This window comes from Hylobates moloch, unplaced genomic scaffold (genome assembly GCF_009828535.3).
Source record: "Hylobates moloch isolate HMO894 unplaced genomic scaffold, HMol_V3 SCAFFOLD_1, whole genome shotgun sequence".
Classification (NCBI taxonomy): Eukaryota; Metazoa; Chordata; class Mammalia; order Primates; family Hylobatidae; genus Hylobates; species Hylobates moloch.
The window spans coordinates 118700265-118727423 of NW_026652276.1; the positions used below are offsets into that span (position 1 = coordinate 118700265).

At 42.0% G+C, this 27159-nt stretch overlaps 1 protein-coding gene across 16 annotated transcripts in view; it reads left to right on the plus strand.

Moving 5' to 3' along the window:
• The window catches only part of GRB10 (growth factor receptor bound protein 10), a 203543-nt gene that overhangs the window by 86917 nt on the left and 89467 nt on the right, over positions 1-27159 (plus strand). For 15 of the 16 annotated variants that reach the window (XM_032758035.2, XM_058444833.1, XM_032758034.2 and 12 more), the window contains one exon: positions 2830-2917. In XM_032758035.2, the coding sequence (XP_032613926.1) occupies positions 2830-2917 (88 nt within the window). Of the gene's footprint in view, positions 1-1420; positions 1605-2829; positions 2918-27159 lie in introns of all 16 variants that reach the window. The other variant, XM_032758038.2, reaches the window with a different exon arrangement.

Below are 27159 nucleotides of genomic sequence, written 5' to 3' on the forward strand. Positions count from 1 at the left end.
TGGGAACCCCTTGTGCCCTCAGGATCTAGTCTAGCTGACCTGTTAAAGGATAGCCCAAAGGAAGAAATACAAAGGTCTAATTCGCTTATGAAAAATGTTCAACCTCAGCATTATAGACCTGCATATTAAAACCACAGGATGGGGCCGCTGCTTACCTCTGGAATTAGCCAGAAAAAAATTCCAGAAAAATAAACAGTCACTGGCTGGCTTGGGTGTTATGAAACAGGCGGTTGCCTCCACTCCGGGTAGAAGGGTGAGTGTGTGAAGAAGAGTTTGTGTGTATCTAGAATCTTAAAAAAGTGCACGTGGCCTCTGGCCTAGTCCTTCTACTTCTAGGGATCCTAAGCAAATAATCAGAAATGTGGACAAAGTTTTGTGCTCAAAGGTGTTTATTTGATCATTATGCTGTCTGAAAGTTGAAAACAACTACAGAGTGTCTACTAGCGTAGTTTAGAATATGAAAAAAATGATATTTACCGAAGTTTTAAAATAGTTGAAGACAGGGACAGGAAAACACAGAATTATTTACACAATCTGATTTCAACAGTGTCTAGTTATGTACAACAAAGGTGCAAAGACCATGGGAATGCTATTATCCCACTGTTGTAGGATTTAGGCTAATTTTCTATCTACTCTAGGTTAGATATTTATATAAAAATTTTCTTTGCTTGGATTGTTGTAAAATTCAGAAAAGAGGAAAAATATTTCAGATGCTAAAGAGCAGACTGGGTGGGAAGTGTTGGCCATGGAATTGCAGAAACTAGATGGGGATGGCTGAACTTGAGGGGCTGGGCTGGGAGGTACCACCCTCTCAGATAGCCAGGGGAGCACAGCTCCCTCCTCAGCGCCTGTTGCAGAGGTTCTTGGGGACCTTGCCCTTTCCTCCCAGACACTGTGTGCTCCAAACAGTCCTTCCGCTCTTTCTTAGTCAAAAGCTTACATTTCCAACAACCTGTGTTTTCATCAGTAGGATATTGGTGAAATGAATTACACTACACTTCTACTTGGTGGGGTTCACTAGAGTGCCGATGGAGATAATGATTGTTGGCCTGAAAAATTTAAAAAACGATATTAAAACACAATATGTGGAAGATAATTATGATTCAGTGTTTATCAGGATCATTTGTAATCCCCATGTGACTCAAATAGAGTATGCATGTTCTCTACAAATAATCCAAACATTGCATAGATGCACAAAGTAGTTTTTGTTTTTGTTATTCTGATAAAAAGAGAGGTTCCGTTTTAATTTTTTGTTCATTTTTTAGCATCTCAAAATGCAAATTTTTATACTTAGCAAGTTTTACATCTGTGATTAAAAAATGAAAAGAAAGCTATTTCTTTTGAAAGGGGAAAAAGAGAGAAGCTGGTGAAAATGTCTCCCTTCCTTAGGGCTTTGTTCATTTTATTTTGTTTTCTCCAGATATTCTGGAGGAAGGTGTGAACGCAACTTTGCCTCCCAGGGAACAAGCATCCTCCTTCTAAGTGGTAGATGTGGGTGAGCTGACCCTGCTGGAGTCTGTCCCCTGGGCTACCCTCTGCTTCCCCCCATTGTGAGTGGTCCGTGAAGCACAGCGTTGACCAGACCTAAACCTGTTTGCTCCCAGGTCAGTGTGCACGCAGCAGAAAAGTGAGCATCCATCCCATTTCATGCGTGAGCGAGGAGGGCTCTGGGCAGAGAAACCGCTTGCTGGGAAGCATTCAGGCAGAAATTAAGAGTCTCATTCCCAAGGCCTGCTGCTTGGGCACCTTGTTGAAATCAATGTGCCTTTTGAGTTTCTTGGGCAGTTTGGGCACTGCAGAGTGGTGGGAAGGAGTGTGGACTCTGTAGTTTGAGACCCAGAACAGCCGGGACCCACTGGGTGATGACGGTTGTGGAGGTGCCTCACCTTCCCATGCCTCAGTGGCCACCTCTGTGGCGGGAGGCCCGCTTGGCAGAGGGAGCTATGTGTGCATGTTGGCTGTCGCCAGCACGTCGCATGCTGGATGTTTCACGTGCTTCAGTTTGCAATCTGGAAGGTCTCTTTTGCATGAATAGGAGAGAATTTGCTGAAGTCAACTCTGATATTGGTGACAATGTATTAATAGTAGTTTTGGGGCACATCTTATACTTTTGGCACAGTTCAAACCTTTCTAATTACAATAGTAGTACATATGCATCATAAAGATTTCAAAGATTTTTATAAATCTATAAGAGAAAACAGACATCTCTCCACCCCAAGTTAGTCACTGATAATATTTGTTTCCCCACATTTGAATGTATTTTTCATTGGCTCTGGTCCCATGCAGGTGTGTTTCTAGAATTATGGGCTTAGGATCATAATATTGCTGTTTTACATTTTGCCTGAAAGTGTTGTTCTCACACTAATGTCTAAAAAAATGCCACTGAGCTCCTTAACATTTTGTAGGGGAACCATTTATAAAACACTTTCTAGATGTTTCTGTCCCAGGTAACAGAACGCCCAGCACTTGATTACCTGTAGTTGTTACAGAAAATGCATGTGTTCCATGGAATGTTAATTATTTCTATTCACTGCCTAAATGGAGCAGTTGGCAATAATTCTCTTTGAATTGCTATTCAGGGAAAGCTATTTAAGCCCAAACACAGGAGTAACTTTTAATTCCTTTGCCAAACAGCTTGCACCTTTTCACGATTAGCTTCCCTTATGCAGTCTGTTTTCAACAACTATCATTGAAAACGGAAAAAGTAAGTAAGTGGAAAGGAAGTAAGGAATTGAGGAAGAAAGGAAATGCTGGGGAAGCTGGGCGTTGAAAAGTGTGGGATGCTTCTTGTGAACTCACAGCCTTTCTGCTGCGGTCCTGTTTTTTTAGGACAAGGTGGAGCAGACACCTCGCAGTCAACAAGACCCGGCAGGACCAGGACTCCCCGTGCAGTCTGACCGACTTGCGAATCACCAGGGTAAGGAATGAGCAAAACACAAGAACACTCCCAGTTCTAGCTTTGCAGCAGTGCCAGGACCTGATATTCTAAAATGTTGCTCTTGACACTAATAGCTTACAATTCTAACATTGGTTCTTCTTTTCTCATTAAGGACAATGAATTCCAAAATAGAGAAAGATCCTTGGTTCTGAGATCTTAATGTATTTCCTTTGAGTTAGCAAACTTCAGTGAGCAAAACTTCAAGATCAGTTTCATACGAGTTATCTAGGTTTCAGCCGAAAGGCGACTTGATGTCACCTATTGAAGGGTACTCCAAGGTGAATCCTCTTGATTTTGGCATTTTTATATTTCCAATTAAGATGGTTTTGGGTGTGTGTACTCTTTCTTTACCTTTCTGTGATTCTTTCTGTTCCTTCTATTAAGATTTAATTTCCGATGAGGTCATTGTGGGAAAGGAATGAAAGGGAACTACCTTTAGAAAATTAGACTACTTAGGAAATTAGATCGAATAAATGGAAGCTTTGCTGTAGAATGAGGAGCCTGAGGATTAGACAGAACGAAACGTGCGTGTGGCACGTTGTTTGGCTTATTGGAGAGTTTAAGTACAGTAAATCACAGGTCCTAGAGCTAGTGGGAATGTGAATATTCAGATTTTCATAAATTACTTAATGAGAAAGGTTGACTATAAAAATAAAAGCTGGGATCTGACCATGAAGTCAAAGCAGTGTTTTCTCAATTGTTAGAAGATTCATAAAAACTGTCAAGGTTTTCTGTGGCAAGCATAATTTTAGGATCATCTTTAAGAAAACTTTGAAATGACATGATGCGGGGAAAGGGTACCAATTTGTTAGTATTGACTTCAAAGCTTAAGAAAATTTTAACGTGTTACGTTGTATGCTCACAAATGATCTCATTTAAATGGAAATAATTTAAGCCTTGGTGTTAATGCTCATATAAAAACTTAGGTTAATACTTTAATTAGGAAACCAGAAAAAATTACACTGAAAGAACTTTTTAAGGCTTACCTTTTATCCTTTGTCTTTAAATTGTACACTCAAATATTCTACAGATATCAAAGTAGTTCAATTAAGGGACATTTGCAGCACAGAACGTGGAGCACATTCTGTGTAGAAGAGAGCTGGTTCTCTTCCCTGATGTGGAGTTACGCAGTATGCAGTTGAAACTGAGTCTCGGATGTATCCCCACACCTGAAACAGGGCTTAAAGGAATGGATGAACACGTCACTATATTGAACCCCACCTCTGCTCAGTGACCCAGAGGGTTGATACCTTTAAGCATACCCTTGACTTGGCCACCTCTCAATCATTTTACATACACATAGCATGTAAAATGGGAAAGCCAAAAGGACTCAGCCTTGCTCAGACCCAAGCATGTCCACAGAGCATTGAATAGTGCTGTCCCCTCAGGGCTGTGGCTCCCAAAGCGGCATGGGTGCTGCTGTCCTGGGTCCTAGGGAATACAAAGGGCTGCGCTTTCCCTTCTCCGGCAGTGACTGGGGAAGCAGGGCCAGAGCCAGGCCCACCGTATCCAGCCGAGAGCTGTGGTGGGGCTCCCCTCTTTTCAAAAGATGCTGGAAAAGGGCCGTTGCCTGGGAGGAATTGTAGTGCATGTGAACTCATGGCCAGGCAGCCAGGCAGAGTGGATGCAACCCTGCAACCACAGCTAACCCAAGCAGCCTCCCAGTGCAGTGACGCAGACTGCAACATTTGCAGTCTTCCATGAGGCAGCAGCTCCAGACTGTCCCGACTTGACCACTCAGTGGGGAGGGGGAGGCAGGAAAAGAAAAACAAAACAACCCACCTAACGCGAGTCTGCAAACCAACATTCCAAAAGCACATGGAGCAGACCCATACTAAGAAATATGGTATAGCTAACAAAACCAAGAGATTACCAATTTAGCCTATATGCAACAAAAAGAAAGTGTGACCAGGGCTTTGAAATATGTGTTTGTAATGCTCAGACAGATGCATGAAAGAATAATGTCTGTTAAGACAAGGCAAAATCTATGAAACACAACAAGAGGAAATGAGGCAAGGCCTGGGCACCCTGGGCAATGCCTGAAGGCAATGCAGTGTACTTCTAAGTGCAGGGGGAAAGATAACCATCCATCTAGAATGTTATGCCAACATATCACTGACTAGGGAAGGTCAAATAAAGCTTTCTCAGGCAGAGATTGAGAAAAAAATGTGTCACTGGCAAGCTTTACTAAAAGAATGATTATTATTTTAATTTTTTAAGAGACCAAGTTTGCTCTCTCACCCAGGCCGGAGTGCAGCTCATAGCTCACTGCAGCCTTGAACTCCTAGACTCGAGTGATCCTCCAGCCTCAGCCTTCTGAGTACATGGGACTACAGGTGTGCGCCACCACTCCTGGCTAGTTTTTAAAATTTTGTAGAGATGGGTCCTCGCTATGCCTCCCAGGCTTGTCTCAAACTCCTCAAGCTATCCTCCCGTGTCGACCACTGGAGGCGCTTGGTTTACATATGTGAGCCGCAGTGCCTGGCCTAGAAGAATGATTAAAAGTACTTCTCGAGGAAGAAGGAATGTGGATACTAGGGAAACACAGCATATATGGGAAAATAATACGTGATAAATAATTAATTGTGTATTTAAAAATATTAGGATCATCTAAAGTATTGACTGTAATTACTAAAAGAATGTGCATATCTAGTTCCCAAACTTGCAGAAAACGATATAAGGGAATATATATGAAAAACAACAACAATCAAACAACATCAACTAGAAAACGGAAGAAAAAACAAGATGTGAAGAGAAAAAAGATACTAAACAAAATACAAAATAAGATAGTAGGAGTAATTCCAAGTCAATTCGTGATAGTGTTAACAAACTCAAGTTAATAGACACACATAGCTCCCTCTACCCAACAGAGGCTCTTGATTCTTTTCTAAAACCGGTGTAACTTTTTGAAAAGTTTACTGTATATAGAAAGTTGCACTAAATTTTAAGCAATCTATTTCATGCAAGTCTTGTTCTTTGACCCAGTGTGAATAAATCAGACGTCAGCATAAAAAGTTGAAAACAAATCACATAAACATGCATGCGGAAACTTTAAAACACACCCACTCTTATTTATGAGTTAGAGAGGAAATTGCAATGGAAATATCAATCATTTAGAACTGAATGAAAGTGAACATAGTACAGGTGGAAAGTCATACAATGCTGCAAAGGTGGTAAGGCTAACTTTCTAAGCTTCAAAAAAAGAAAAATTGAAATTACAGAAATGAAATAGAATAAGGAATGTAGAAGGTATTCATTATAAAAATTAAAGTCAGAAATTGTTGAAATAGAGTACCAATAGGAACAAAATCAAACACCAGTCTTTTGTAAAAACGACCGTTAACAGCAAACCTGTAGCACAGACACTCAGGAGGGCAAAAGGTGCCCCAGAAAATCATGTTAAGAGCATGTTAGCAAGTTTTAAAAACAGCATCAAGAAAACTGTGAATGAAAAAATAGAAATCTGGGGGAAATAGATGATTTATTGCAAAAATGTAAAAACAAAATAGACTCTTGAAATATAAAATCATAATAGAGAAACAGCTCTGGAAGAAATCGTAATCAATACTATACCTTCAAAAATACTCAAGTGGTTTGTAGATGAGTGATATTAAACTTTCAAGAAACAAACAATTTCTCTTTTTTTTTGAGATGGAGTCTCGCTCTGTCGCCCAGCCTGGAATGCAGTGACGCAATCTCGGCTCACTGCAAGCTCCACCACCCGGGTTCATGCCATTCTCCTGCCTCAGCCTCCCGAGTAGCTGGGACTACAGGCGCCCGCCACCATGCCCGGCTAATTTTTTTTTGTATTTTTTAGTAGAGACAGGGTTTCACTGTGTTAGCTAGGATGGTCTCAATCTCCTGACCTCGCGATCTGCCCGCCTCGGCCTCCCAAAGTGTTGGGATTACAGGCGTGAGCCACCACGCCTGGCCCCAACAATTTCTCTTTTTATACACACTGTTTAAGAGTGTATACACTCTTAAACACAGAGGATAACAGCTTACACAGAGGACAAGAGCTCTCCGATTCATACCATGTTTGTATATCTTTGAAACAGTATAAGAAATCAAAATTATAATACCATTTTACATTTTAACATAAAACAAAAAGTCTAAGTAAAACACTAATGAACCAAATTCAGTACCTTATCTTAAGTGGAATTTAAATGAAACAAATGTTATGACCAAGTTGGTTTTATTATAATAGTGCAGGGGTAGTTTACTGTCATAAAACAGTGAACACACTGAACATGTCAGAATTAAAGGGAAAAAAAAATAATCATTTCACCTGGCAGAAAAGTATTTAATACAACTCTTCACTCATTATAATACATAACAAATAATAACAAAATTTGTACTCAACTAGTACTGAAAAGAAACCTCCTTAACTTGTTAAAGTTTGTTTGTTAAAAACCTATGGCATTGCATCATACATAATGGAAAACTGTTAAGAGTCATGTTCTTGAACATCTACAATTAGACAGCGGTGCCTCCTGTCACTTGAGGTCTTAGTGTAATAAAAGAAGCAAATGAAGAAACAAAAATGTAAACATTAGAAAGGAAGACTGAAATGTGTGTCTTTTTGCAAATAATTATCCAAATAGAAAATTTACACAGATATGTTAATGAGCAAGAATTCTCTAAACAGATTTATTGTGAGATCAACATATAAAATGTGATAGTACTCTTGTATGCCAAGAAAAAAATAGTTAGGAAATGTAACATAAAAAGAAATCCCACTTATAATATTAACAAAAGTTATAAGCTATCTAGGAGTACATTCAGGAAGATTACCAGGCATTATAGGATGTTTCAGAGCATAAAAACAACCTAAGTGGAGAGCTATACTATGATCATGGATCAGGAGACAGAATATAGTGCAGATGTCACAGTTTCTCAAGTTTATCTTTAATGCAGTTGCAGCCAAATTCTTAACAGTTTTGTCACGTGTGACTTGAAAAATGTTTCCTAACTTTAATAAGAAAGAGTGAAACTCAAGAATTTGAAGACAAATTTGAAAAACAACAAGACGTTTGGAGGATTGATTTGCACTATCAGATAGCAATCCCTCTTATGTGGTATCACAACTAAGAAAGGATGTTATTAGTTCAAGGCCAGACAAATAGACCAAAGGACCAGAATAGATATCCCATAAAGAGACCCACACGTTTATGGAAACTAATACAGCACAGTGAAATCACGGCAGAACAGAGATTACAGGAACCATGGCTGTTCACATGGGGTGGCAAGGAATGGAACCCTGCTGCGTATTCTACACAATAATTGGCTTCAGGCCAATTAAATAATTAAAAGTGAAAGAACAAAATGCCTTTTATTTATTTGAATGAGAAGAATTAATGAATAGTGAGAATCTTTATTTTCTTAGGCTAAGAAAGACTTTTGTGAATAAGACTTAGCACAACCATAAAGGGAAAATGGTAAATTTGAGTGTATTACCATTACAAATTTCTATGTAGACGTAACAGATGATATTTAACATGCTGAAAGGCACACTTCAGCCTGGAAGAATAATTTGTAACTTCTTGCATGTACATACAAAAATGCATGTAACATGCAGAGTATTAGTATCCTGTTTATGTAAAAAAAATCCTATAAATAAAATAAGATAAACATTACATAGAAAAACTGGCAAAGAACATGAGCAGGCAGTTTACAAAAAAGGAAAGCATGATGTGTTTGTGTCTGATTCTGGACACTCATTTCACAAGAAAAATATGGAAACCAACTGAGCTGGAAATCAAGGAAGCCTATGCTCTGAGGGCTGTTAGATGGAACAGAAAGGCACAGATCCTTCTTTTAAGTGGGTCCAAGTGCAGAGTGTTCATCCTCCCTCTTGGCGTGTTCACAGCCCTGTGAGTCTGTGCAGAATGGACCTGGGGCTTGCAGCTCCCTGGCACTGGGTACAAAGGCTCCTTCCCTCCCCGGGGTGGGGTGGGGGTGGTTCAGCCCACAGCACAGCCTGCAGGAGTCAGTGCCTTCTCCTTCCCATCTCTGTGCCTGACACCAAGTTCAACTTTGGGGATTATTTTTAACGAGATGCTTTGGGACCTATGACCAAATCTAACAAACATACAGTGCGGTTCTTTCCTGCTTCCTTAATTTTTGAGGCATAATCAAATGCTGCCATCATAGGCCGTAGCTTTACATGGTATGTTTGATCCAGAGTGGCCTGGATCCTTCCATGGAACCTGATGTTTAGAATAAAAGATTAGCTGTGACTTTCCTTGACCTGTTACTGCTATCTGGCAAAGAGGATTTATTGCTCCTGTTTTATTACCTTGTTCCTAACTAATGTAAGCAGCTTATTTTTGTGTGACAGTTGCTAAAATTGCTTCCCACATTTCTTAGCAGCACACAGCAGGCAGGGATGCACTTTCCTTTGAAAGGGGATGGTTTTGCAATAGCCGGAATTACTTTTGACGATTTTGAAAAAACCTTTCTTTATTAAAAATATATAAAACAAAATTAACCATTTTAGTCATTTGTATAAGTGTACATTAAGTGGCATTGGTCATGTGAACAGTGTTGTGCAACCATCACCATTTATCTGTTTCCAAAACTCTTTTATCACCCCAAACAGAAACTCTGTACCCATTAAGCAATAATTCTCCCCAGTCCCTGGTAACCTCTAATCTACTTCCTGTCACTTGATTTGCCTGTTCTTAGTACCTCATGTAAGTGGGACCATACACCATTTGTCCTTTTGTAACTGGCCTCTTTCGCTCAACATGTCTTCAGGGTTCATCCATGTTGTAGCATGTGCCAGAATTTCCTTCCTTTTTAAGGCCAAATAATATTCCATTGTGTGGATGGACCTCATTTTATTTTTCCATCATCTGTTGAGGGAGGGACACTTGGGTTATCTCCACCTTGTGGCTATTGGGAATAGTGCTGCTGTGAACACCGACATACAAGGGTCTGAGTTCCTGCTTTCAAATCCTTGGGGTATGTATCTAGAAGTGGAATTGCTGGATTGTAGGGTAATGCTATATTTAGTTTTTTCCTCAACAATATTTTTGAGATGTGAAGTTTTATTTTTAGAAGTTTGGCCTCTCAGTTTTCGGCAAATTTTGTCAGATTGTTGTTACTGCTCATAACCCAAGCAGAGATTCCTGGCCATGCCTCTCACCAGGAACACAATTGAGTAAAGATGCCCAAAGGGTTGAAAAAGAGATGTTGAAGTCTGTGTACAAAAGTAGATAGAGTTGACTCTCTAGAGAGCTCCCAAAGGCTCATGAGCTTAGTGGGCCCTGTGGTGCAGTGGTAACAGCCTGAGAGGCTGCCAGCGAATGCTGGTTTCATTTGAAACTCTGCTCTCTTGTGTACTGAGCCTCAGTTTCCTTGTCTATAACATGGGACAACAGTGCCTTCTTTGTAAAGTTGTTGTGAGAACTGGAAAGAGGCGTCTGTAAAGCATAGGATATCATGTCTGCCATGGTGTGCCCTCTGTAAGAAGTAGCTCTTGCTGGAGAGTGTGAAGAAGTGGGTCTAATTCTGGAAGGCGGTTTGCTACTGTCTAACAAAAGCCTTGCAAAGGTCATACATTTAAACCCATCAATTCCAGGAATTTGTTTCAATGACGTGTGCATGTGTGTGCATGTATATCCATTTCAATTCAATCAATAGCATATTCCCCTAGAATAAAGGAAATAAGGAAAGACAAGACTGATCAGATAAACATTACATACACTGATGATAGACTATTATTCTGTCTTAAAATATGTTAAATATCTAGTAATTTGAGAAAATGCTCAGATTTACTGAGCGATAAAAGCAGGGAAACAGGTACTGTATGGTCCCAATTTTGTAGAAAGAGAAAATAAGAGCACAATATATGTTTTATATAATGATGTTTAATTTGGGTGGTGGGATTATGGGTGATTTTTATTCACCTTATAATATTGTGCGTTTAAAAATTTTGAACAAATGTAACAATTTTTCATAATGAAATAAAAAGATTATTATTATTTTTCATTTTATTTAAAAATACAATGACAGAACTTTGAATGTTTGTTATCTAAACCTATAGCAGACAGGAAGGAACAGAAGCCCCTGGAAATTCCTGTAAGTTCACCTCAGTAAGAGGTGGTTTTGGCAGTGGCATAGTATTGGAAGAGAGAGGCCAGCGAAAGGAGCCGTTAGAACTCAACGGAGTCCAGCAGGGTGAGTCCATTTACCTGGGAGCAAATAGCATTATACCTCATTAGCCCAGTGGACATCAGTCATGCTCAGAGAGAGGACTGAAGTCACTAAGTAAAGGTTGCGTCATATTATTTGCCCCCTGCTTAAGAAAGAAAGCAGCCAAGAGGATGATGTACGATGTGTACAAGAGGGAAAATGAAAATAGGTCCTCTTGCTGGAAGGTGTGTTACTCTCACTCCCTAGAAAACTTACTGATCCAGGATAATGCCTGCCTCAAAAGTTTTGCAGTTGTCCAGAGATAGGGTGTTTTGTTATCAGTAATGTGTGATTTTGATGTTGATACATTAGCCTGGAGCAATTTATGGCACCACTAGTTTGAAAATGAATAGGTGATGAGTTTGAAATTTGAGGAAGTCGACTTATTTCACTCTGAGTATTTTTCTTGATTTATTTCCCAAGAATATTTGCAGACCTTTGAGGACGAGGCAGTGTGTAGGCAGTGGGGAGAAGTCATGGTCTGAGCAAGTGGTGGGGGATACATCAAGTGGGTCGCACCCTGGGAGGATGCAGAGGTGTGTCCCAGGCACAGGGAGGGAGAGAGCCCAAAGCTCTCAGGATCTGGGGGCTTCCCAATAGCAGAGAGGTTAGGAGCTGAGAGAGGGAAGGAAGACATGCATTGTCAAGTTTTTAGAGATTGATAGTCTACCTGCTATCATGGCATTCCTCTTGGGGTGAGAAATGTGTTTTTGTTATTGGCTTATTTATAGTTTCTCAATGTGCCTATAATGTGGTTATTCTTACAATGGAAAAAAAAGTAATATAAATTAAAAATTTGAAATGAATGATTGTGCCATTACAGAGTACTCACCAAACTGCAGAATTTTCCTACTAACAGATACTCTGAGACCCCTGAGTTCAGTGCTCAGGGGAGTCTGAGGTCTCATCCCCAGGAAGACAGGCTTCGGTAATCAGTGCCAGCCTGTGGGTAGGTGAGGGATGAGTGGCTGCACACACCACAGATTCTTCATCCTGTGAGATCTCACTTAGCCTAGTTTGGGTGGAGACAGGATCTGAGAATTTAAGTTATTGGCCAGAGTCATTCAAGATCATTCACTCTATTGAGAGATCCACTCTATGAGAGTTTGGCAGAGAGCCCAAAACTCATTTTTAGCATGTCCTTAGTCCCCTCAAATACCCCTTCGCAAATTGACCCTAGCCCCCTACTCTTGTATTGTTATCAGTTAGTGGCCTCGTGATGGATTGCAGAGTTTCTGTTTTTGGTGTTGTTTGTTTGTTTGTTTTCGAGACAGTCTCGCTCTGTCGCCCAGGCTAGAGTGCAGTGGCGCTATCTTGGATCACTGCAACCTCCACCTCCCAGGTTCAAGCAATTCTTGTGCCTCAGCCTCCCAAGTAGCTGAGATTACAGACATGTGCCACGACACCTGGCTAATTTTTGTATTTTTGGTAGAAATGGGGTTTCACCATGTTGGCCAGGCTGGTCTCGAATTCCTTACTTCAGGTGATCTGTCCTGGCAGGGATTACAGGCGTGAGCCAGGATTGCAGAGATTCTGACCATAGACTAAGTGGTCCCACCCACCCACTTCCCTCCATTCTCCAGAACAGAAGCCTTGCAGAGTCTCTGCCCAGCTTTTTTTGTCTTCTGCTTGGCCAGAGACACTTTGTTGCTCCGGCTGGCTTCTCTTCTTTGCTGACTGCAACTGCTTGGGTCTCCCTTTCTCCTTGCTGGTGTAGCTGCTCTAGCCTTGTGGGCAGGGCAGGCTGTGGTCCTGCCTGAAAGTGGAGGCTGTGCTCTTCCAGCCTCTGTGCCTTCTGTGTCTGTCTCTTCTGCTCCATGTGTACCTCGGGCGCCCCAATCCTGTGCCTGTAAAGCACACACACTCATCATGCCTTTGTTCCGTCTGGAGAACAGGGCTGTGTGTGTGATTGTCGTAGTGAAGCCTCTTGAGCTGGAATCAAAACATTTTCCTTGATTGCTGGAGTCATAACCCAGGAAGTGTATGTAGTTCATTCTCTCAGATGGAGACATCCTACACAAACACTTGACTCCTGACTTGAGGAATGTCTTTCAGGCTCTGGAGTTCAGAGGTCCTCTCCAACCCATTACGGCTGTTTTCTGACTTTAGTTTCTTTAGCTTCTTCTCTTGGTTTTCTTTAAGCCAGAAATACTGGTTATAGGCATGCAGCTTTAATCTGTAGCAATGTGTTTGGTGCAATGCTTTCCTTTCTAGTAACAGGAGAAGTGTAGAAAAAAGGTTGGAGAATGGACTATTTCAGAAGCACCAATTTCTTAGTGGAGAGACTGTCAAGAGCAAAAGACCAAAACTAGAAAAGAATGCCAGTTATTAGAGAAGGTAAAATAGATCAAGAAAAAATTTTGGTTTTTTCCTCCGAGAAGCCATTCTGAGCAGCATTAGGTGCCGAGGGACATAGCCTGGCTTTGGGCTGGCTGTTTTTCTGTCTTTTGGTCTCTTCCAGCAATGCTCTTTGACTGGGGGTAAGTTAGGAATCACTTTGCACTTTAGATTCTTCATTTGCATGTACCCATCGTGCATAATTATTGGCAAAAATAATGATGCTGATGACGACTTTGAGGCCTGTGCTAGAACCTCCCTGCATGTCTTATCTTCCTCATCAGAGCTACAGATGGGAAAACTGAGGCTGACACGTTTGATAACTTGCCCAGAAGTCACTGACAGGTGTTAACTCAGTGGTGGGATGGGAATCAAAGCCAAAGTCCATCTCAGGTTTTAATTTAGAGGAGCCACCCTGCACACACCTATATGTATAAGCTGCCTGTGCGAGGCTGCGAGCATTATTTTATATATTGTATTTTTCCTTTTCACCCTAGATCATACATTTCTTGAGGGCAGCACACATGTCTTACCTACTGTGACATATATACTGCCTGGTATATACCACAGTGTTCTACCATACTGCCTGGTCTAAAGTCATACTTCATAGATATTTAATGAATTCCTGAACTCATATGCCATTAATAGACTTGTGGGCTCCAGAAAGGTCCTGAGCCCCGCCTCTCCCCTCCTTGTGGGAAGTCCTGGTAACTCTAGGCAAGCAAAGGTAGAAACCAGTCCCCAACGCCCTGCCTTCCTGCTGTGCTTTACCATTCATGAGACATAGGCAGCAGTTTGGATGAGGGCATGATTGATGAGAGAACATGAACTCAAGTAGGAAGACAGCATGTTGTGTCATGATTCCTGTAACGTCCTCTTATCTAGTTCATCTTTTACTGTGTTATCCACAAAAAAACTTCAAGATTTTATTCATTATATATATACGTGTGTGTGTGTGTGTGTGTGTGTGTGTGTGTGTGTACACAGTTGTCCCTTGATATCTGTGGGAACCTCCTGCGAATGCCAAAATCCAAGGATGCTCAAGTCGCTGATATAAAATGGCATAGTATTTGCGTATAACCTACACATTTTCTCCCCTATACTTTAAATCATCTCTAGATTACTTGTAATACCTAATGCAATGTAAATGCTATGGAAATAGTTGTTACACTGCATTATTTGGAGAATAATGACAAGAAAAGTCTGTACATGTGCAAGTACACTCTGTTTTTCTTAATATTTTCAACCTTCAATTGGTTAAATCTGTGGATATGGGGGGCTAACTGTATCTATGCAAAAGTAACTTTTGTTAGTATCATTTTCTTATGGTGAGACTGTGCTATTTCCAGTGGTAACTTTCTTTTTCTGAAACGCTCAGCACAGTCCTGAAAAGTAGTGAATGTTGGTCTCTGGTTGCACACTGATGCCAAAGTTGATGATAATTGTGATTTCTGTGACTGCCCCCACCCCAGACACTAAATACCTTCTATTCGGGTTGAGATGCAGAAAAGCTAGGAGAAAAATCATCTATAATCCTTTTCCCACAAAATAACTAATGCCCATATTTTATTTCTGCCTTATGGAAATGGAGTCATGCCACACCAAATAATAGCATTTGTACATGTCATTAATGGTTATTCTGCAACCTACAGTTAAATTATGATAGTATAGTTTATTAGATAATGTCATGATTTCTTACCTTCATCTCTTTCTTACATGTTTAAGTGACTTCTCCAGCTGTAATAGTAGATTCCTAACCTATTAAGAACTTATGCTTCATATTTTAACCCATTGAATCTACCTGTCGTATGAGGTAGGCACTATTATTATCTCCATATTTATAGGGAAACTGAGGAAACTGAAGCCAGAAGTAGGGGAGTTGCCCAGATCACAGCCCTTGAGAGTGGCAGAGCTGGGATTTGAACCCAGGCTGGTGGGCTCTGGCCTCTAAGCATTTCATCCCTCTACTATTCTGCTTCTAGATTAGCCCTCCTTCCTTATCCAAGTCCACCAGTATTTTCTTTCTTTTTGATTCCTCAGATCGTTCCGTGGCTCAAACTGAGATTTCAGCTGTAGGGATTGAGTTTTCCTTGGCCTTGAAAGCGGTAGATCGAATCCCTACAGTTGCCCCCCCTGCCTGGGACAGTGGTTTCCCTTTAATTGTGCTTATTCCTTCCTTTCCACTTTGAAGATCATTTGTCTTAATAAGGAAGATAGGAACAAAAAAGGCATTGAGGAGCCTGCGTTCTCTTTGTTTTGCCCCAGTGTTAGGCAAGCAGCAGACCTCTCCCTCCTGGTCCGTATTTGGAGCAGAACTGAAAAAGCCATTGTCATCCTTTGTAATTTTTCAAATCTCAGCTAGTCGGGGCCTTCGCCTTCCCCATGCTCTGACAGTTCACGCCACTCTTTTGTCTGGTCCCCTTTGGCAGATAATTGGACTCCATTAATGTTTCATGTTTCCTTTAGCTGTCAGGATGCTCACAGCTCAATAGAGGGCTTTATCCCAGCAACTCTTTCTGTTCCCCTGGTGTGTTTGCTTTTCATCCCCTTGCTCCACAGTTTCCCTCTGTCTTTCATTCATTCGTTCATTCGTTCATTCATTTGTGAAACAAGTATCGGTTGCTTGTCTAGGCAATAGGAGGCCTGGGGCCCAGGCCCAGGGGACGCAGTGGTGAGCAGTGAGTCATTTCTGATTTAATGATCCACAACATATGGACTGTTTCCGTCCAAGGAAGTGCAAATCCTTTTTAGAAGTAGCAGAGTACAACTTAGAAAGAAATAATTCTTTCATTTCATTAAGATCAATGATGAAAGAATACTTTTAAATTTCCCCTAGGTAGAAATGAGAATATTCTGTATCCTAAAATCCAATGTTTGTGTTATACTTTTCCACTATATTGTACTTTGCCTAAATTAACCTTTTTTTTTCTTTTTCTTTTTTTTCTGTTTTGTTTGTTTGTTTGAGACAGAGTTTCGCTCTTGTTGCCCAGGCTGGAGTGCAGCGGCATGATCTTGACTCATCACAACCTCCACCTCCCGGGTTCAAGAGATTCTCCTGCCTCAGCCTCCGGAGCAGCTGGGACTACAGGCATGCGCCACCACGCCCGGCTAATTTTGTACTTTTAGTAGAGATGGGGTTTCTCCATGTTGGTCAGTCTGGTCTCAGACTCCTGACCTCAGGTGATCCGCCCGTCTTGGCCTCCCAAAGTGCTGGGATTATAGGCGTGAGCCACAGCGCCCAGCCTTTTTTTTTTTTCTTTTTCCTTTTTAACCATAATTAACCAGTACTAATCAGCCCAGCCTCTAGTCATTCCGGATAAGTAGAATGCTTCCTTATTTTGGCATGAGTTATCTTTCTTATACAATTTTAAACTCTATCCCCAAAGGAAGATGTCAAACTAGAGAATTTCAGTTAGATTACAAGGAAAAAAAAAACCCTCTGTCATTTGCTACAGAATGTACTAGTATTGCCTTCAGAAGCAATTTAGCAGGGTTTCCAATATCACTTTTGTTAACATGGCTAATACTATATTCCCCACTATGAATTAATCCCCATCTCTAAGGAGGTCCTCAGAAATGTTAGTTTCTTACCTATGGGTAGACACTGTATGCACATTTGCAGTTAATCCTTACAGTGACCCTCTGAGGAGCAGACATTTCAGTGGTGTTTAATGCTCGGTGTTCAAGGGCGCCCCAAGACTCAGCAAGTGTTGGAGCCAGGAGCCTGCCTTGTGGTCTCCCCACCCCCAGCTGTTTCCCTTACAACCTGCATGGACTGGCCACTAAACCCCTTTAACTTTGGATTCAGCCTGACCAAGAAAGTCTTTGATAGTCCTGAGTTGTTCAAAGGGTGAGGGGGCAATGACAAGAGGAAGTTAGTGCCCAGCCATTAACCTTCCCATCTTTGTGGATATATTTTTAAATGCACTGAAAAATAATTGCAGCAGGCCTCTAATCTACTTGTGTACCAAATGGCTGAAAGTACCTTTGCATAACTAGTGCTTCCTCTTGAGGACTCAGCATCCTGAATGAAGACTCCCTGCAGCACCCCAGCTACTGATGGGGGGGATCAGCTAGATTTCTGCATCATGGCAAAATGGTTTCCACACCTTGGAGTGGACGGGGCACTCCCGGTGACTCTAGACTCTGTTATTACTGAGGCTAATCCCCTGTGGGTATTTGAAGCAGGGAGTGGTTTCGGAGAGAGATGAAGGCAAGTTGTCTGGTTGGACTCTTCCTGGCCTCCACCGTCCAGCAGGAGCAGGCTCTGTGCATGGCCACCTCTCCTTGGTTGGGAGTACTTCCTGTCACAGACTCACAGTAAGCCCCTGATAACCTCCACCCCTGCTTCTGCTGCGCTCTGCAGCGACCTGGAATCCATCTTTCCCTGTTCACGTGCTTGCCCACAGTTTGGTTTCTGCCAGGTCTCACTCAACATCTGCTCCACCTCTGCTCCCCCTCACCCACCCCTGACCCCCACCCTTGTCACTGGCTGCCTGCCTCTGCACCTTCTGGCTATTTTATGTGGTTGTCAGATTTTTTTTTTTTTTAAACAGTCTAGGAATACCATTGTCTTCTCTGAGAGTGGGATTCAGTGGCCCCGGAGCGAGTCCTCACTCTACCCTTTGGCGTCTTCTCACGTCCTTCCTATACACACATCACCTGGGCCAGCTGCACAGACAGCTTGCTTTTCTGGAACCACTGTTTATTTTTGCCCTCCCCAGCCTTTGTCTATGGGTAGCCCCTAGCCAGGAATAATTTAACCTCTTCTGTGTGTTTAAGTTTCTCTCATTCTTTGATCCTGACAAAGATGACACTACCTTCTCCCTGGATGCTTCTCTTTCTCCCTCTGGCCATTAAAAGCAGCTGCTTCTTCTTTGGTATCCCCTGTGGCTTTTTACTTCTTCCCCAGACCTGTCATACTTCACTTTATTAAATTATCAAATACGTGTCTATCTTTGCAGTTTATGTTCCTTAAGCCCAGGGATCATGTTGTCGTTTTTTAAATCTTTGGGAAAACTGTGAAAGGTGTTGGATTTGTAGTTAAACCAGAGGAGGAATCAAGTTTTACTCATGGCTGTGTGGTGCTGAGTGTGTGTTTTAGCCTTGCTGACCTTGGTTTTCTCATTTGTGAAATGTGGCTGATAGCATTTAGCTCATGGTTTGGCATAAGGCTACTTAGATGCCATATGTGAACATTTGGCATAGTGCTAGATTCTTGTACTGTTCCTCCCTCCCCTCCACGGTTTCTCAATCTGAACCACTCTTTTTCACCAGCATATGCTGCATTGAGCAGAACAGACGAGGAATACTTGTGAAATACAATACTGAATTTGGCTTTGTTGAGTGCTAAGTGTCTATACTCCTTGGAGATGTGAGCAGTAAGTACACGATGTGTCAGACACACTCTTATTTTCACCTTCCATTTGGAAATAGAAATCTTCCCAGGGCAGCGCCCAGCATCCCACCAAGCGCCAACTTCTCAAATTCCATTGTGGTCTCTGCTGGTAGGATAAGGTACTGAGGGGGAGATTGACCTTATATCATGGGCAGCTGCTGTTCCGTAGAAGGACAGCAGATTTGTTGTTTTGTAGACACCATGCGGAAGCAGAGAAGAAAGTAGTGACATGCAAAATGGTGTCTTCCCTCCGGCAGGACCCGCAGATGCATGGAGCTGCATCCAGGGTTGAATGGAGACATGAAAGGCTTGGGCTTATGTGGGAAGCGTGCATGCAAGAGGCAGCGGGGGGTTCCCAGAGCAGAGAAGCCCAGGGCAGGCGTTGCATTCGCTGCACTTCCTGGACAGAAACACTATTGGGATGGGCAAGGAAGGATTGAAGGCAGAGGTGTGAAGGCTTGCCATAGAGGAGGGCTTGTTGAGTGTCACTCCTGGAGCCTGTGGAGGAGCAGGGAGGCCTGGCATGGTCAGGTAGAGTTGGTAAGGCCTGACTGCTGAGGAATGTATCCTGCCAATAGATTCCTGGACCTGGAACAACTCTTCTTTGGACACATGCCATCCATTTTTGGAATAAGACAATCTGGCATTTATGTACCTGGTGGGTTACCCTCTGGGCCTTTTTCCAAGAAACTAAAAGATTGGAGATACAGCAGCCTCCAGAGAGTTTGGGAACTCTGCCTGGCTGTCTGGCTTTCGGAAAAATTCTACCGCTTGATTGACAGAAACTGATGAATCTATTTCCCACCTACTCAACTAACATATACTGAGCACCTGCTGTGTGCCAGACTCAGGGTAAGGTCATGAGGCAAGGGCAGCTCCAGCCTTATAGAAACGCAAGTTCACTGACAAAGGTCTAAATAAAAAAATAAAACTTACATTTAGTGAGAAAAAAACTAAAGAAAATTATTGAAGTGTAAGACAGTATGTGCAACTTTGGAGTTAGGCAGACTCTCCACTCTGTGTCTTGGTAGCCAAGTTATTGGGTGCCTCAGTTTCTTCCCCTGAAATATATAAAAATGCCTGTTTGGCTGGTATGGTAGGAAGATTAGGAATAGCTTGAAATATGAGAATTGCCTGGCATAGGATCTGGTACCTTGCAGGTGCTCAAAAAATGGTGGCTTTTGTTTGTCATGCTCATTAATAATGTGATGTTCTATAGAGAGAAACATAAAAATCATAACATGAGTCTTTTCCTCTCTCATGACTCCCTACTGTGAAATCTCTCTCCCTGTGCTTGTCCCACACTTTGTTCATCAAAACCTGGAGCATCCCCTCTCCCTGGAGCATTGTTCAGAAGGCACCTCGTAAATAATTATCTTAAAAATAGTAAGCATTCATTTTGGAACTGTCTTAGTCTGTTCGAGTTGCTGTAAGAAAATGCCATCAACTGGGTGGCTTACAAACAACATAAATTTATTTCTCCCAGCTCTGGAGGCTGGGAAGTCCAAGATCAAGGTGCTCCCAGATCTGGCAGCTGGTGATGACTCTCCCTCTGCATCACAGATGGCGTCTTCTTGCCGTGTCCTCACATGGTGGAATGGGGAAAGGTCTCTCCAGGGCTTTATAAGGGCACGAATTCCATCATTTGGGTTCTACCCCCATGACCCAATCACCTCCCAAAGGCCCCACCTCCTAATACCTTTACTGTAGAGGTTAGGATTTCAACATACGAATTTTGGGAGAACACAGATATTCAGACCCTAACAGGAACTCTGTGCATTTTCTGAGTCCATCCCCGGAGACTGGGAATCAGAATGCCAGGTGCATCTCAGGAACTGGTTTTCCCACCCCAGAAGTTCCTAGGTGGCCCCACGCATCTGGCAGTTTGAGGGTTACAGCTCTAGATCATCTGCCCCTTCAGGCCCATCTGGAATGTCCTGTTTTTCTGGTTAAACTGCATTTCCATCCACATTCTGGAAAACCAGCTTCTCTCTCCTGGGCATTTCAGTTTTTGGAGAACTGCCATTTCTTGGAATCGCCTGGTACTGTTCTCCTAGAATGACTTTTCTCATCCTGATGCCTTAGAATTCAGGCTCTTTTTAGAGCTGAATGCCCTCTACTTGACTGTCTTGCCTATAAACAGAGATCTCATTTTAAAACTCTTCTCTCTGCCAAGCAGTGTGCATAACCATCCTAGGAGAATTTCTGGCCTCTGGGATACTTTTATAAACTGGGAGCGTCATGAACTCTGCCAAGAAACTCTTCGTCTGAGGACGCACACTGTGCTCGACTCTGCACTTGCCTTGACTTCCCACTCATCCTTCACCTCTCTTGCAGAACGCTGGGGCTTGGGATCCCTCCTTTGGGCTCCAGTACCCCTTGCCCTTGGGTGCCCACTCTTTCTTTCCTACGGGATATGTCCACCTCCTCATCTCTTCTTTAGTTGCCGCTTAACTGAAGCAGGTTTTAGCTTCTTTGTGGAGGGAATTATTTTTCCAGAAGTAGTAAAAACAGTTTCCTGTCCTTTCTTGCTATGTTATATTTAGCCTTGTAAATCCTTTTCCAAAGGTCGTTGTTTAAGACGTCACTGCATCGAGGTGGCAGGGATTTGTGTCTGTTTTGTTAACATCTGTATTTCCAATACTTGAAGTGATGTAGTTAGTGTTCAGCAAATATTTGTTGAATGAAGAAAAATATCGGGTAAATGAATGGATTTTTAATTTATGGAGTTAAATCCACAGAATCATAGAGTGTTAACATTGGATGTGATGGTAAAGATTCCCCGGTGTCTAATTTACCTTTAAAAAATGCACTTTCTGAGAGCACAGTGCTAGTGAGTGATAGAAATTTGGACCATTACCTGGATTTTCCCTCTTCAATTCCAGTGTTCTCGGGCTAATATTTTTAGGGTTCATGGAAAATGAGAACCTTCCAGAATGACAAGTTATTTATATAGTTTCTTGTACTTCTGCTTCTCCGTGACTTGTGATGTAATAGAAGAATTAGGAATTGAAATAAAAAGCCTGAGAGGAAACAGATCAAATGGCTAAGGAAGACTTGAGAAAGATACCGTTAATCCTTCGCTCTTTTTGAGTGATATTTTGTGGGTATGTTTCTCTGTCACTCCCGAAGTGTCTTTTGAGTAGTACAGATAGAAATTGCTTAGCTGAATCTATGCATATTAAATACAGTTTTAGCTTAGGTTTTTGGTTCTTGCTGGGCAGGCTGTAATGTTTTGGTAGTGGAATATTTGTTTCCTGTGTTGTATAGGCTCTATGGTGCAGAGTCCAGGCAGTCATAAAGGGCCTGACGGGATCTTAGTAATGCCCAGGTGCTTCCTTGCAACAGTGTAGCAGGATGAAACCCAGGGAAGAGGAAACTTTACATGCTTTTCTAGGGGATGCTCACTGAACATTGGATGCCAGGTCTTTGATGAAATCACTAAGATAAATTGCTTTCCTTATTTTTTTTAAATAGAATTATTGTACAACTCCCTAAACCACAATTAAAAAAAATCTCACTGGAATCAAAGTACAGAGTGATTAATTATTACCTTACTTTTTTTTTTTTGGTGATGATTGAGTTGCAGTTGTCTGGCCGCCAGGCTATCTGCATTTGATTCTGAAGTTTGCCCTAGACTTTAGCCTTTGCTACCAGTTGTCCTGGGGAAATGGGTGAGGGGCTGTTGGCCCAGCTGTCTGTAAAAGGAGATAGACTTTCTACATTTTTGTAAGTTTAATTTAATGAGCCTCCACTGGCAGCGGCACTTTGCATGTGTCATTAAAGATAAACAGTTTTTTAAAATCCCACCTGCCGTGGTCTGCAGGATTGGTGGGGAAGCATACACGTTTATACTGAAAATTCTTATTTTTCTAGGAAGAGGAATCTATGTTTAGTGTAACTTAGGAAATGACCAGCCTTGTCCTGGTCCTTTAACAAGCCAATCTGCTTGGCATCACCTGGAGGGTAACCTGGGAACAATTCAATTTAAAAACTGTGTTTGTTTTTTAATTATTATTTTTAATTTTGGTAAAATACACCTAACACAATTTACCATCCTTACCATTATTTTTTATTTTTTGTTATTTATTCATTTTTTTGAGATGGAGTCTCGCTCTGTCACCCAGGCTGGAATGCAGTGGCGCGATCTCAGCTCACTGCAATGTTCGCCTCCCGGGTTCAAGTGATTCTCCTGCCTTAGGCTCCCGAGTAGCTGGGATTACAGGTGCACACCACCACACCTGGCTAATTTTTGTATTTTTAATAGAGACAGGGTTTCGCCATGTTGATCAGGCTGGTCTCGAACTCCTGACCTCAGGTGATCCACCTGCCGCAGCCTCCCAGAGTGCTGGGATTACAGGCGTGAACCACTGCTCCCAGCCCATCCTTACCATTTTTAAATGCACATTTTAGTGGCATTAAGAACGTTCACATTGTTGCACAACCATCACCACCATCCATCCATAGAACTCTATTCATCTTGCAAAAATGAAACTCTGTACCCATCAAATAAATAACACCCCATTTCCTTCCCCAGCCGCTGGCCACCACCATTCCACTATCTCTAGGAATTTGACTACTCTAGGGATCCCATGAGCAGAATCAGACAGTGTTTGTCCTTTTGTGACTGGCTTACTATGTCCTCAAGGTTCTTCTGAGTTCTAGTGCGTTTCAGAGGCACCTTCCTTTTTTGTAGCTGAATGATATTCCATTGTGTGTATATGTGCCACATTTTCTTTATCTGTTCATCTGTTGAGGGACATTTGTGCTGTTTCCGCCTTTTGGTTGTTGTGAATAGTGCTGTTGTGAACAAGGGTGTACGACTGTCTGTTCAAGTCCCTACTTTCAATTTTGGGGGGCATATACCTGCTTTTACTTTTTAAAAATAGAACAAAGAAAGAAAAACAAATTTGTATTTCTTCTAAGCTTTGAAGATATTTAATTATTGAATATGAATAAGCCCAAATTTCCCCATTGCAACATTTCAGTGTGAGCATTGAGATTTAACAGATTTATGTTTCCCTCCCCTTTGAATTGGACCAGAAACTATATGCTGACAGTTACTAATTAATAAAAACCATTTTCTGTCATGAAATCTCATTCCTTAGGCCACCTTTCCTCTCTGATTCAAATATATTTTCCAAAGTATAAATACTCATTTCTGATTTAAAACTTTTCAAACCACTGCTATAAAATGACAAGCCAAAAAGTACAGAAACAAAGTAGTATATATATTGGTTTTTAACTTGTCAAATACTTAACTGGAAATACTAAAGGCCTGAAAGATAAAAAGCAAAAATGGGGGTCATCCCTTTGTTCGGGTGATGTTGAGCCGACATGATCATTGATTTTCAAATACTGTTACCAATCCTTTTCACACACTTAACCAAAAACACCAAATAGCAGATATCATGGCTCTGACCCTGCCTGAGGGCACGTTAATGACTTTTCCCACCTAAATCCCAGAGCCTGGGGAAGACGTCAGCAGAGGTGTAGGCCAAAATGAGCAGAGCCTAGCAATCTACCCAAACAGATGCAAAGGCAGGCTGCCACCTGCCAAACTCTCTTCCTCACTGGAGTGACTTGCCACACCCTGGACAAAGGGGTCAGGGGCTCCTAAAATTGCTGTGTTTAGCCAGCTGCTCCAGGCATTCTGAGGTGAGCTACCATCCCTTCTCAAGGGTCTCTGGATTCCCTTATGCCCTTCAGGTCCCTTCCCAATATCTTGGTTCCCAAGGTGGCCAGTGCTAGGGGGCAACAGAAACATTGGGTTGAGTGGGTGGCAGGGCTGCCTCCAGCCAAGGAAAGCAAAGCCCCCCCCACCATCTCCTGCTCTGTCTCTTCTAAGGATCACCTGACACACCCAGGATTCATCAGCCAGGGGCTCAGAGACTCCTCCACCCAGCACTGACACACCCAGAGTCAGAAATTCTATTAGGTTGGCAGCCCTGGCTGGTGAAATTAAACTCCTACCAGGCACAGAAGCAGGAAGGCTAGGGCAAAATGACTTAAAAGGGAAGTTACACCCCACATGGAAGGCAAGGGTGCAGCCCCCCTGAAACATGAAAAATGCAAATGGAAACTTGAAGAAAGCATATCAAATGTTTACTTTCACATTTTGAAGGAGCCCCGTAAACTCAAATACACTCAGATGCCCAGGCAGTCTTTTCAGTGCTTCATGGCAGGCTCCGTGTGCACACAGAGGAAAGAGGCTCATAAACCAGATTATTTTGGCAACAGAATCATTTCCTGGTTGTTTCGTTGTAAGAATCCTCTCTCCTTCCACAAGGGAGATATGATTTTAGCAGCTCATTTGTAAAATACAGATTTTTCTCTATCCACTGTTAACAGTCACATTTTCAAGGAAACAAAGAAGAAAGGGTCTGGAGAGCCTCAAGGTTGGGCCACATCCTGGGAGCCATAAACACCATCGCCCCTCGAGTTGGGACTAAGAGGAGGCCGGAAGACTGGAGCAGCTTGCCTGAACTCCAAAAGGGTCAGGGATGCAGCTCAGGGCTCTCTGCATATCCAGTGGTAGTCTTTGGGGTAGAGCCAGAGGCTTCTCCGTGGAGGGGCTCCTCTTCTTGTCTCCCAGCCTTCTGCACCCTGCCAGGCAGTTCATGAGCTGTGCCTGCTCTATGCCTCATCTTCATGGTTGTAGACTGGGATTTGGCTCTCAGTTGCTTCTTGGTTGCTTTGAATCTAAATAGCAGCCATAGATACTTAAACACTCAAAGGGCGGGGTAGTGCTTTATTTAGAAAGAATGTGTATATTTAAATGTAGCTTTAAGGAGAGCAGAGGACAGATTTTATGAAAGCAGAGAATCAGTAGTCTCCATATTTTGTGTTATCTGTAGAATTGTTGAGTAGGGCCCTGGATCTGTAAGTCATGTTGGTATCTTCTTGGAGCAGGGTCTGGATGGAGTTTCAAGGTAGCAGAAGAAAATGCCCCTGCCCTCAGGGAATTGGATATAGGATTAAATATGCATGCAGCCTTCCTGGGTACACTAGCCTGCATTTGTCTTAGGAGAAGAAAAAAAACATCCTAAGAAAAATAATTAAGAAACCACCTGTAAATAGTAATCAGGGAACGAGTGAGTGTAGCCTCAGCAAACTGAGAGGATCCTTGTGATTTTAGCTTTGTCTAACTATGTTATGCCCAGGATATATGTTTATTTTTGTCCATTTTATGTCATCACGAACTTTGAATATGCTTTGGATGGCGATTCTGCCCATGTGGCCTGTGGGTCCTGGGAGTCGGAGTGGAGACTTCTGAGTCTCCATAGGCACCAGCACTGATTGGAGCCCTGCCACTGCCCATTAGCATAGGCCACGACTCTTTTGCTGATGTGTCTGTTCATAATGAAAAACCGAAAAACATATAGTCTTACAAATTGTTAAATTCATCAGTTTATTGATAGGCGTTTTCTCAATCACTAGAGACTGATAATGCTGGTTCCCCTTGTCTTTTGTGAGGTGGGTAGAGAGAAGAGAATGCCATTTTCGACAAAGGTTGGGAGAAGGAGGTTTCTCTTGTAAACCCTGAAAGCCAAGAGTTATGTCTGTGTAGCTCTTTCTAGGTACAAGGATATTTATATGCATTTGCTGGACAGACTAATTCTAGGGATTTTATTTTCTGCCTCAAATCCTGCCTGTGTGTAGGAACCCGTGAAATAAAGCATTGATTCCATTTGTTTTTTTATTTGGAGTTGTGGTTAGGTGGTTTGCTTTTGTGTTTGCTGAGTATCTTTAAATATCATAAATATGATAGAGAATAATACTCTAACCGTATAATACCTGGTTTTCTTATTCTACTTATGTCCAAACTCCATATATAGAAAATTAAGTGCATGTGACTAGAATACATGAGAATAGAAGATGAATTGTTGTGCAAAAAGATATTTCAGTAGAAGGTTAAGTTATATTTGCACAAAGTTTTAATTGGTTAGAAGTTAACAGAAATTGCTTGCCAAGTGAACATGGTCTAGTGGAAAACACTTTTGCAGCCTGACCTTCACTTCTTTTCTAGATAGAAATGTGTAAGGACTTTGGCTTTTGCACATGTGTTAGAGACTTTTCATGTAAAGTGCCATTTATTTTTTTCTTAGGGACTGAATCTGCTTTGACTTAATGATGTACCCCCACCCCAGCTGTTTATGACTTAACAGGGTGTATCTTCCATATGAAAATGGGGGAAGGGGGTAGTGGAGAAAGCTCTGAAGGCATCGCACACTGATGGATGCTTGTGTAGGTCTGTGAAGAAGAGATCGTAATGGACACGTCCTAA